This window comes from Lathamus discolor, chromosome 10 (genome assembly GCF_037157495.1).
Source record: "Lathamus discolor isolate bLatDis1 chromosome 10, bLatDis1.hap1, whole genome shotgun sequence".
NCBI lineage: Eukaryota > Metazoa > Chordata > Aves > Psittaciformes > Psittacidae > Lathamus > Lathamus discolor.
The window spans coordinates 11,941,817-11,953,030 of NC_088893.1; the positions used below are offsets into that span (position 1 = coordinate 11,941,817).

Consider the following 11,214-nt stretch of genomic DNA (forward strand, 5'->3'; position numbering starts at 1 on the left):
TCTGTGACAATTCTCAAGTCCTTTTGTGCTCATACAACCTCTGAGATGAAACTTGCATATTTTCTGCCCATGTGAACTTCCAGGGGGAGGAATAACCCCAACATTATCCTTCCTGATGCTTGCAGTAGCTGGGAGTGGTCTACACTGTGCAGGATGTACAGGGTGCAGCCTTTTGACACAGGTTGCAGGAACCTGAGTCACTGGGATTGAGACCAGAGGGATTGTTGCCTTACCTTGTAAGAGCTCCTGATTTTCACGAGTTTTGTGTTGGAGTTGGTTGTGTCTGCAGTGTTGAGCCCATTGTATTGGTATTTCCACCGAGAGTCGCTCTACTGATGCTAGAAATGTGTGGACTCCTTTGGTTTGTTTACTGGTTAATTTTCCTTCACTACTAAAACTGGGACAGATTTCTGATAAGAATTTTCATGTCCTCAATTTCCAGAGATCACATATTCATAGCAGATCACAATTTCATAGCAGAAAATGTTACAGGGTTCTTTGGGCTTTCATGTATTTTATGGACAAACTTTTTAGTAGTCCTGTTGCAGTAGGGCAAAGGGTAGTGGTTTTAAACTGAAAGAGAGCAGATTCAGATTAGATATAGGAAGAAAATGTTTATGGTGAGGGTGGTGAGACATGGGCACAAGTTGCCCAGAGGTGGTAGGTGCCCCATCCCTGGAAAGGTTCAAGGCCAGGCTGGATGGGACTCTGAAAAACCAGACCTAATTAAAGACATTCTTGCTTGTTGCTGGGGGGTTGGACTAAATGACCTTTAAAGGTTCTCATTTCTCATACTGTGATTCTAAGTAAGGTACAATTCTCTGATAGTATGATTTCTATGACCTCTGCACATTTATCTAGTGCACCTTGCTGCTCGAAGCTGGGCCACCTTCAAATTTAGATTGGGTTTCTCAGAGCCTTGTCTAGTCAAGTTCTGAACATCTCCAAGAATGGAGATTCCCTAACCCCTCCAGGCAACTGGTTTCAGTGCTTACCCATCCTCACAGAGTAAACATTCATCCAGTCTGAATTCCCTTTGGTGCAGCTTGTCATCATTGCCCCCTCTCCTTTCACTGTTGGCCACAGAGAAGAGTCTGGCTCCCTCTCTATAACAACTCTGACCCATCTTTGACTGTGTTGAAAAACTGAGGTTGCAGCACATGGGAGGACCTTTAGCATGCCCACTAGTAACTCGATTTCATTATGGAAAGCATTGCTGTTCATTCCTAGCATCGGTTTCTTCTCTTAACCAGATGTTTTTCTCTCAAAGAACCTTTTTGCTTGTCATAACATTTTAATAGTCTCTAATGCCATTTAAGATCTTCAAAATCTAGGAGGTTATTTTCTCTACAGAGCCTCATTGCTTCTTTCCCAGTTCATCATCTCATACCCTGACTACTAATTCTATTTTTCCTAATGCTTCATTCTAATCTGTCTAGTGCAGAGCTGAGGCTTACTGTGCTGCATCTCCCAACAGCCACTCTGTTACAGACAGATAAAAGCAACCTTTCTGGTTCTCCTGTGTTGGGGCTCACTTAAGTGACAAGTTACACAGTATAGGCATAGTCACGTTATATTTAAGCTTCTTTAGGATCCATGAGTGAATCTTAATGAGTTCGAAGGTTTATTCCCTCCCTCAAGTTGTTCTAAAATCTCCCCCGTTGACATTTTAATTAGAAACAGTCTCCCAGACCCCTTCCAAATGAAAGTCTCCTGTGATCTCCTCTGTGGCAACTGCTGATAACGATGATTAATATGGTTTTTCCAACTGGCCCTATTTTCCAGTGAGATGTTTGGCACTGATCATGCGTCATCCCCACTGATCATCTGGCAGCTCTCTGCTTCTGATGTTTTTGATGGGGTTTGTTGTTATTTGCTTTTATGTCTTTAGCAAATTGTTCTTTTTTTCTTTCTTTTTTTTTCTTTCTTTTTTTTCCCCTACTTTGTTGTGAATTCTGCATTTCATGTACCAGGGTTCGGGCTTTTATCATTTTTCTTGTTTTGATGTGTACGTTCCTTTTAAAGGCCATCGTCTTTATTTCAAACAGCTTCTTGTATCAGCAAGGGTTGTGCAGTGCCTGATCTCTCTAAAGCGAACTAAAACTTTCCAATTTGGTAATGATTCCTTGCTGGTGACTTATGTAGCCAACATAATTAAGAGCTGTCAGCCAGTTCTTAATTAAGAGCTGAAGTCTGTATCATTTTGTCCCTTTTTTTTTTTGGTACAGAATTGGTGTGGAACTAAGCCGTCTGTAATCATTTTGCTCATCCTACTTGTCTTGCACTGATGCTGCTGCTCTGCTCTCTGGCATCTTGAGTCTTCCAGGATTTAGTAAAACTGAACATAAGGCCAAAGAGCTTTTTAATCGATGCTTATGCCCAAGTTCCCTGGGCTTCCTGATTTGAAAATCCTTATCCCTCTCAACTGGAATACAAAAAGATGATGACAAGTGATTGGATTACCCAGGGCTAAGGCTTTTCCATTCTTAACTGAGCTGTGGTGGCTGGTTCTGCGTGTGCAGCCAGCTCTGCTGCTGGTGCAGGAAAGCGCTTTAGGCATGGGGTTACTCGTCAGATGAAATCACAGTTTGCCCAACTCCTTCAGCTGGAAGGTGAGAGCAGGTAATGTTATCTCTTACCTCATCATATTTCATCTGCTTCCGCTGAAGTTAACTTTGAAAGAGGTTTCAGAACAGCCTTTTAGATCCTAGCTCATAAAGTAAGCAAACAAGCTTTCTCATCCCAAACCCAATGGATTCCTTGTTTCTCCCGGTTATGCACCACAAGCTGCATCTGTAGCTGTGCTAGCAGCCCTGAGAATGCAAAAGGAAATTGGTGAGAAATGCGCTTGTTCAAACGTCTGGGAAAATTAGGTTGTACGTAATTAAAATTGTAGAGACACTGCTAATTAATGCATAGAATTCTCCTTAGGTACAGCACCCAGCACTGAGTTCAGTGGCAAGATACACATTTTTCTTGCAGCCTTTACTGTTGTTACTGTGACTCTGCAAGCAGTTCCCTTACTTACAGAACTCATAATGGACTTATGCAGCAGGAGACACTTAGGCAAGGACTAGTGAACAGAGATGAAATGAATGGTTTCTTCCTTCTTAAAAGAAAGCTACCTTTATTTTCTGAGCTGTGTAGAACTGTCCTGTCAGCATGTGATTATAATTCTTCTCACTGGGTACACAAGATACCACCATCCAGCTAAATCACATTTGTTACTTTCAAAACAAAGTGTCTGTGGGGTTTGTAATAAGTTATTTCCACTATAAAATGTTTTTATGTAAAAAGTATAATTGTAAATGGGCAGCAAAGGGAACTTCAGTGAGTTGTCCTTGGAGTCTCCAGGTGTTCACAACTGTTCCAGTTGGCTCTCAGGAGCCCCGGCATGACGTGGTTTGAGCTTTCTACTGAATGCCTTTGGCACCTTAAACATGCATCACCCAAGCACAGTAACTCACAGACCCCTGGGCAGGGGGAGAGCAAACACAGGCACAAGAAATCCTGAAGTTTAGTTGCTCTGAAGTGGTGGTTTGTGGTGCAGAGCTAGAGCCCCACCACATGCTCTGATGTGGGCTCAGGTGCAGGCTGCTGACCTCACAGAGTCTTTCCCATGCTTTGGCTCTCCGAGTATGTCAGGACATGAGCTGGGTTTTGCAGTTCTGGATCAGGGTACAAAGCCGTTGCTGTCTCTTTATGTTTGTTTGCAGGTGGGACATACCTGGGTGTGGTGCGAGTCAGAGACAGAGTCTCACAGCGAGTCAGAGAAGAACAGTGACTTCCAGTCTCTTCATAGCTGGGATTCAAGCTTGGATCTGGACATGGGGAGCTGGAGGAATACTGAAGAGGTGGCCATGGGGAAGCTAGAGGAGAGCAGCCAAGAGGCAGACCATGAGTCGGAGTTCAATGATCCTCTCTGGGAGGATGATTGTGAAGACTACCAAAAGGCAGAGAGGCCATGTGAAGATGACAGTCTTCTCCAGTTTTTCTCAGAGGTAAGATTGTTTGGATGACAAGAAAGTAGGTAGCATCTTCCTGAAAGATGAGGGTTATCAGGGGCTCCACCATCCCTCACATAGGAACAGTCTGGGGGAGGAGCAGATGCCCCAAGTTCACTTCCTCCCTACCCCAAGCCTTAGCCCTTCCTCCCATTTAGAGCTGGCACCACAATCAAGCAGTTGTTTTGCTGAAACAGCTCACCTAAAGCACAGAGATGTCACTGAACTGAAGCTGCAATAACAACACAGGGCTTCATCAGGAGATTTTGCAAGGATTCCTAAAAATGGAAAGGCGTGAGTGAGTGAAAGCAAAAATAGCATCTGTGCTGTTTATTTCTTCTTCCTTTTGCCTTCAGAATTTGAAGCAGTAAATCTCCGTGTTGCAGGTAACCCAGATGATGGAACCTCTCTGCATTAGCAGTGCAGAGTCATCACGGACTCAGTGGGATCACTGTGGCTCTGGGAAGCAGTGTGATGGGGAAGATGTGAGGTGCCAGGAAAAATCCACAGGAACAGCAGTCTCAGGAGCAGAGCAAAGTCAGCTACACATCCTGGCAGAAGATGAGAAACACTTCCCAGGAAAAGAGGTAGGGGTGAGGCGATCCTAAGAGTGCCTCTGGGCCTGGATGAGAGTCAAGAGATAGTAAAGGAAATCGGTTGTAGAAGAAATGGGGAAGTCCCAGGTTCCAAGTGGGGAGACAAGGACACACAGGAGGAGTCAGGAGGGAGGGGAATGCAAAAGAAATATATGAGGGGAAGGATGTGGTTTTTAGGTATGGATATGTATCTTCATGAACAGGAAGCATGTTGCAAATCAAACCCTCAGATGCGAGTTGGAGGAACTGCTCCTTGGCAGTGTAAAGGTGACTCATGAGAGCTGGCAGTCTGCTCTCAGGTTTGAGGCAAGACTGGAATACTTGCCTTGTTCTAATTGCTGTGTTATGCAGCACACAGCTTGGCTGGTTTCAGGCCCACGTGGCTGTGACAGCAATAACCATCTGCCCCTGGAGTCCACCGTGTCTTGGAAGCAGGCACTGTCTAGCCTGGATTTGCATCAGTCCTGTGTCTAGGGGGCTGTGGACTGCCACCAGCCTGTGAGGTGTTGCTGTTATTCCCAGCAGTTCCCTTACAGGTTTCCCAATGTTGAAAGCCAACCACAAACCACAGCACAGTGTCCACTTGGTTCCTCAGGAGTCTGCTCTCTGCTTCAGGTCTGTTGAGGATTCTCAGGTGTCCCTGCACATAATCCCACTTCAGGACTCCAAAAAGCCTCTCTCCCTGCACTCTCTACATTTTATTGGCAAATCACTACAACAACACTACTTTCCTTCCTGGCCGAGTCTGTTCTGTCATATGCATGTGGGAGTTTGTAAGAAAACAATCCTGTTGCACTGTAAGATTTCCTGTTACCTGTGTCTTGAGCCAGAGGCAGTCTTACCTCAGCTCCTTATTGCCCTTGCTGCATCCATGACTCTTCCCAGAAAAGCAGACAGACACAACACTGGGCACCAGTCAGCCCCATGGTGCTTGTGTTTGCCAGAGCTGGTTATGATCCAAGAGGTGAGCTGTTACTGGAATGCTGGACAGCACAGTGAATAAGGTCAAACATCATCCTCCAGTAAAAGAGAGCAAGCTAGCTCCCAGCTGAGACTGGATGCAGTAAAGGGATAAGCAGCAGGCTGGCTTCTAGATAAAGGATTCAGGTGATGGGCTGCGATTTTAGATGTATCTTTTTCCTCTATGCTCTTCAGGACAAGACTCAAGAGACCTCTGGAGAACAAGTTTTGGGTGAGCCACATCCACAGGAGATGAGTGATCAGGCCCAGGATCAAGATGATAGTGATAACACCTCTGCAGCCCCTGTGCTGGACTCCACTAGCCCTGCTGACATACCACCGTAAGTAGTTTGTTCTGCTCTCTTGCAGGTGCAGCAGAACAGAGTTGTTCCCTTTGTCTCACATGAGAACAAGTGTATGACACAGGTCACATCCAGGAAGGTGAGAGAGCCAAGGAGAACAGGAGGGAAGGAGGTGACTTGTGCTGTCACTGTGGATCTGCCAGCATTCTGGGGCATTGATCCTAAGATGAAGTGAGAAGATTAAGTAAAAGATTAAATGGAAAATACAAGGAAAATTCATCAAGGGAGCTGAGCCTTGTGTGATCTGAACATCGTGCTTTGTCAAGCAATGTCAAGTCCAGCTTCTAAGACAGCATGACCTTTAGGCAGGTGCAGGTGTGTCAGTCACATGCAGGCTCTGACATGTGTGTGATCATCTGAGCTGCCTTTTGAAGGAAAACTATGTTTTTGGGGGGATGAGAAACTAAATAAAAAACTCCTCAGTAAAGTTGTGAACTTCAGAATAGTGTGAGCTTTTCTATCGAACTTGATCCTGCCCTTTAAAGCTGCTCAGCTCAGCTCTGGTGTCTACCTATTGCTCTGCATTTTCCTGAATTCGGGATGTTTAGTTGTGCATTCAGATGCAGAATGAACAACTAAATGGTTATCCACCATCTCAAATGGCTTACACCATTTCACCCGGAGAGGTTTTGCACAGCTACAGCAAAGGATCTCTGCACTTCATCCACCTGAATGTGGTGGGTGCTAACGAACTGCTGCCTCCTACTTTGTCTCCAGTGCGATGATCTGGCAATGCATTCCCTCCCCAGGGTGCAGCTGAGCTGGGAGAACCCCCTGCAGCATCTGCTCTTCAAAAGAACACTCCTGTCCATCTGGAAGATGATAGCCAGTCACAGGTATGTGGGGGCAAAGGGTTGGATTGACATGGCTCCTGAACACGTTGCCCTGAGTTCTGGCTCCTGTGTCACCAAGCCTTGTCCTCCCCTCCACAGCAGCCACCGCAGGCTGCCTTGTCTTTCCATGGCTTTGCTTCTGGCTGTCCTCGCAGCAAGAACAGCTGTGTGCAGCAAAGCTGGAGAAAACACTGCATATTTATTTCCTCTGCTTCACATGGCAGAGCCCAAATGTTGCTTCCTACACAGCTGGCACAACCAGCTTTCAGCAAGGGGCTCAGCCTCCTGCCTCATAGTGTCCTGCCAGCCACCAGATGCTTGCTGTAGCCCTCAGTAAAAAACTTCCTCCTTATACTTAACCTAAACTTCCTCTGTTTAAGTTTTAACCCGTTACCCCTTGTCCTGTCACTACAGTCCCTGACAAAGAGTCCCTCCCCAGCATCCTTATAGGCCCCCTTCAGATACTGGAAGGCTGCTATGAGGTCTCCACGCAGCCTTCTCTTCTCCAGGCTGAACAGCCCCAACTTCCTCAGCCTGTCTTCATACGGGAGGTGCTCCAGTCCCCTGATCATCCTCGTGGCCCTCCTCTGGACTTGTTCCAACAGTTCCATGTCCTTTTTATGTTAAGGACACCAGAACTGCACACAATACTCCAGATGAAGTCTCACGAGAACGGAGTTGAGGGTGGTGAGGCACTGGAATGGGTTGCCCAAGGAAGCTGTGAATGCTACATCCCTGGCAGTGTTTGAGGTTGGACAAAGCCTTGGGTGAGATGGTTTAGTGTGAGGTGTCCCTGCCCATGGCAGGGGTGGTGGAACTGGATGAACTTAAGGTCCTTTCCAACCCTAACTATTCTGTGATTCTCATGGCAAGCAGGGAGAAGCAAGCACTGGCCCATGTGGCAATACTGTCTTTGGTGGAGAAGCAGACAGAGATCATTCTTTGTGCTTGTTGCTGTAGGTACAGCAGCCCATTCCTGAAGGCGGTGTCAGAGAAACAAGCCCCTGGGTACAGGGATGTGGTAAAGAGGTGAGTTTGTGGAGAAGTGCTCACTAGTTGATTTCTCTCTGGGTCTTTTGGTCTTCTCTGGTTTCCAAAGGGGCTGTGGCTTCCTTCCTCCTTTTCCAGACTTCAGCTGTCACCAGTATCTCCCACTGATTTCTTTTATTAAAACTCCCTTCTGGGTGATTAGAACCTGGAAGCTTGCACTGACTCTGGCGCTGATAGGAGCTCTGCCTGCCCTTTGCTGGCTTACTCCAGGCACAACCCATGCAGCTGTGGGCCCTGCCTGAGCAGGAGATCCAGCTTCTGCAGCTCAGCAACCTCTCCTCCCCATGTTGGAAACATGTGCCTCAGTAGATACTCTCTCCTCATCCACAGCTTCCTCCCCAGGTGTTTTACTGTGAGTGGAGAATTGGGTCACAAGAATATTTCCCAGAGAGATTAAGGACATTTTTCAGAGCTCAGTTACATTCTATTTTGGGCACAGTTGTCCTCTCTGCAGCCATTCATTTTCTCATTCTGTCAAAATAAGGGAAGTAATATTTATTTTCCACCATGTTCCCCTTATCAGCATTGCTATTTTTGCTAGCGGCACCATTCAGTTTTAAGGGGTTTTAATAGATACCTATTTTAGTAACTTTTCTTTCTCCTGGACTAAAACCTGGGCCTCACGAACACTAATTAGAATTGCTCTGCTTGCTTTCTCTGGAGCTCAGCATCAGGGGGTTTTTTAAAGGTGACTGCTAATGACCTGCCGAGTTGACTGGACAGCAAGTGTCACGTTGGCTAAACTTACTTTTGTCTGAAAAGCATTTCTGACCTCCCCCTCTTTGTCCTGAGCAATAAAATTGATAGCAAGTAGCTGTGCTTTCGTGGCCACCCTGAAACGAGGACAAGCACTTTCATGCAGAGCCTTAAGAATGCCTGGCCCTGGGCTGCAATTTAATTCTCCTTCTGTCTTGTAGACCCATGGATTTAACCAGCATAAAGAGAAGACTGTCAAAAGGACAAATACAGTCCATGGTCCAGTTCCAGCGCGACCTCATGCTCATGTTCCAGAATGCAGTGATGTACAACAGCTTCAATCACCACGTGCACCACATGGCCATAGAGATGCAGCGAGAGGTGTTGGAGCAGCTGCAGATGTTGGGTGAAGCCCTCCTGTGCTCAAAGGACAGGCTGGGGTGGGGGAAAAGGTAACAAGCCATGTCCGAGCCCTGTTTGTTTTGGAGCAGCGTTGTCCCCATTGCTCAGGGGGTCTGCTGGTGCTTAGGGGCCGTGCTGACACTGCAGCAAGACTAGTTATCCCCCAGGGGTGGCTTATCCCCCTTTGTTCTCAGGTTGATGGGTAGAGGAACAAAATGGTTTCTAGAACGGGCATGGAAGGGGCCTCCTTTCTCCCGTGGTAAAAGCAGCAGCACAGCCCTGCAGTGGGAAATAGATTCCCCGGGATGGCAAAAGGGGGGGGGGGGGGGGGGGGGGGCAGTCCTCTTCAGTGAGGAGCGGGGGTGCGGCAGGCGCTGCGCTCTGCAGAGCGCACCCGGGGCGCTGCGGACGGCTCCGTTCCGCGGCCTTCCCTGAGCGTCTGGGGCGGGGCTGCCCCGGGCACCGGAGCGCAGCAAAGGCCCCTGTTGAGAACGCGTCTCCGACAGCGGGGCCGGGGCGGCGGGGGAAGCCCGGCCAGGCGGGCGCGGGGCTGGGAAGGGGCTGCTCGCCATTGGCTGGCACGGTGGGCGGGGAGTGCCTGAGGGGCTGCCGATTGGCTGGCGGAGAGGCGTGGAGCTGTCACTCCAGCCTCCGTGCCGTTCGTGCTCCGGAAGCGGAAGCGCTCGGCGGCGCGGCAATGGCGCGGGAGAAGGAGGCGGAGGGGGCGACGGAGGCCGACGGGACGCCCGAGCTCTCGTACCGGGAGCAGCTCGACTTCCTGAACCCCATCGCGCGGCCGCTCGCCTCCCGCAAGCTGACGCGCAAGCTCTACAAGTGTATCAGGAAAGGTCTGGCCGGCACCGGGGCATGGCGGGGGCGGGCCTGGGCCGAGGCGGCGCAGCCCCCTCACGGTGTGGTTCTCTTGCAGCGGCCAAGCACAAGCAAATCCGTCGCGGTGTGAAGGAGGTGCAGAAGTTCATCAACAAGGGGGAGAAGGGGTAAGCGCTGTCCCGACACCGCTGCCCCAGCCTCTGCCCGGCGCGGTGGCTGACACGGGCTTTCCCCGCAGGATCACGGTGCTGGCCGGCGACACGCAGCCTATCGATGTGTACTGCCACATTCCCATCATGTGCGAGGACAGGAGCCTCCCTTATGCATACGTCCCCTCCAAGTCGGTAAGGGTCTGGGGCTGTGCAGCCTGGAGGAGCCTTCCTGGAGAGGCACAGATCGGTGCCTGCAGAATGCAGCTGCTCCTTGTCCATGGCCAGGGGATGGGAGTGTTCCAACGTGGGACCACAGAGCTGTTTGCCGTGATTGTGCCCCTGCAGCTGCGAGGGATGGGAGCTCTGGGACCCGTTTTCCCCTTTAGTTATGAGCTGGTACCTGCCTGCTCTCAGAAACAGGCACTGGCCCGGTGGCGTGATGGACATTCGTGGGAAGGGGTAGTGGAACATGCTTCCCTCATAGGCTGGAGCCTTTAGGATGTTGTCCCCAGTGCAGGCAGCTCCACAGTCCCTGGCTCCCATGCTAGAAAAGGAGCGTGGAGTGTGCAGCAGGTCCAGCGTCGTGCCACATTCCAGGATGCAGGAGATGAGCTGGGAAAATGGTTCTTGAGCTCAGCAGGAGTCCAGAGGGGCTGGCAGACTTCTTCCTTGCATTGGACCAGGGTGTGAAGTGTGTCTGCCAAAGGCTGGGCCTCACCTTGGGGGGATTCAGTGCCCCTCAACCCCCCACAACCTCTCTCTGTCCCGCAGGACCTGGGGGCTGCAGCCGGCTCAAAGCGCCCGACCTGCGTGATCATGATCAAGCCACATGAGGAGTACCAGGAGACCTATGATGAGTGCCTGGAGGAGGTGGAGGCTCTTCCCCTCCCACTGTGAAGAGCCGGGGTGGGTTATGCAGCTCCGACCCCCCCCTTTTTTGGGGGGAGGCGGCTGCGGGCATTGACGGCGGGGGGGAAGAGGTGAGCGTTTTGGGGTTGAATAAAGATTATTTGTGGGGTTTGTAGGATGCGGTCCCGGTATTCTGTTACGGGGGGGGGGGGGGGGGGGGAGCATACGGCTGGGGGCCGCCGAGCCGCCAGGGGGCGTTCGGTTGAGGCATGAGGTGCAAACCATTACGCGACGGCAGAGGGGGGAGGTCTGGCTGGGTTAAACCATCCCGGTGGAGGGGGACGAAGCCTGTCAGCCGGGCCTAGCCGGTCCCGCAGGCCCCGGCCCGGCTGTGACTCAGCCCCGGTTGACGCCCCGACTGGTACCGCCGGCCCCGGGCCGCCGCCTCCCCCCCGTGGCGGCTCCCTGGCAGCCCCAGA

At 50.2% G+C, this 11,214-nt stretch overlaps 2 protein-coding genes across 2 annotated transcripts; both read left to right on the forward strand.

Annotated features, from left to right (window-relative positions):
* Nucleotides 1-3,638: 3,638 nt before the first annotated feature.
* On the forward strand, nt 3,639-9,171 carry LOC136020100 (bromodomain-containing protein 8-like). The gene is made up of 6 exons (XM_065690828.1): nt 3,639-4,001; nt 4,391-4,591; nt 5,756-5,901; nt 6,672-6,758; nt 7,716-7,784; nt 8,723-9,171. Exons 1-6 carry the CDS (start codon nt 3,639-3,641, stop codon nt 8,955-8,957), a joined length of 1,101 nt encoding a protein of 366 aa, XP_065546900.1. The 3' UTR covers nt 8,958-9,171.
* Nucleotides 9,172-9,558: 387 nt separating this feature from the next.
* NHP2 (NHP2 ribonucleoprotein) lies at nt 9,559-10,910 on the forward strand. Its single transcript, XM_065690427.1, has 4 exons — nt 9,559-9,751; nt 9,832-9,901; nt 9,973-10,078; nt 10,658-10,910. The coding sequence occupies exons 1-4, from the start codon at nt 9,601-9,603 to the stop codon at nt 10,781-10,783; spliced, it is 453 nt and encodes a 150-aa protein (XP_065546499.1). The 5' UTR covers nt 9,559-9,600; the 3' UTR covers nt 10,784-10,910.
* The last annotated feature ends 304 nt before the right edge of the window (nt 10,911-11,214 follow it).

Coding starts and splice junctions, on each gene's coding strand:
- LOC136020100 (XM_065690828.1), top strand. CDS start 3,639: ATGTCAGGACATGAGCTGGGTTTTGCAGTTCTGGATCAGGGTACAAAG. Junction 4,002..4,390: donor TTCTCCAGTTTTTCTCAGAG/GTAAGATTGTTT, acceptor TCCGTGTTGCAG/GTAACCCAGATGATGGAACC. Junction 6,759..7,715: donor AAGATGATAGCCAGTCACAG/GTATGTGGGGGC, acceptor TTGTTGCTGTAG/GTACAGCAGCCCATTCCTGA.
- NHP2 (XM_065690427.1), top strand. CDS start 9,601: ATGGCGCGGGAGAAGGAGGCGGAGGGGGCGACGGAGGCCGACGGGACG. Junction 9,752..9,831: donor CTACAAGTGTATCAGGAAAG/GTCTGGCCGGCA, acceptor GTTCTCTTGCAG/CGGCCAAGCACAAGCAAATC. Junction 9,902..9,972: donor ATCAACAAGGGGGAGAAGGG/GTAAGCGCTGTC, acceptor CTTTCCCCGCAG/GATCACGGTGCTGGCCGGCG.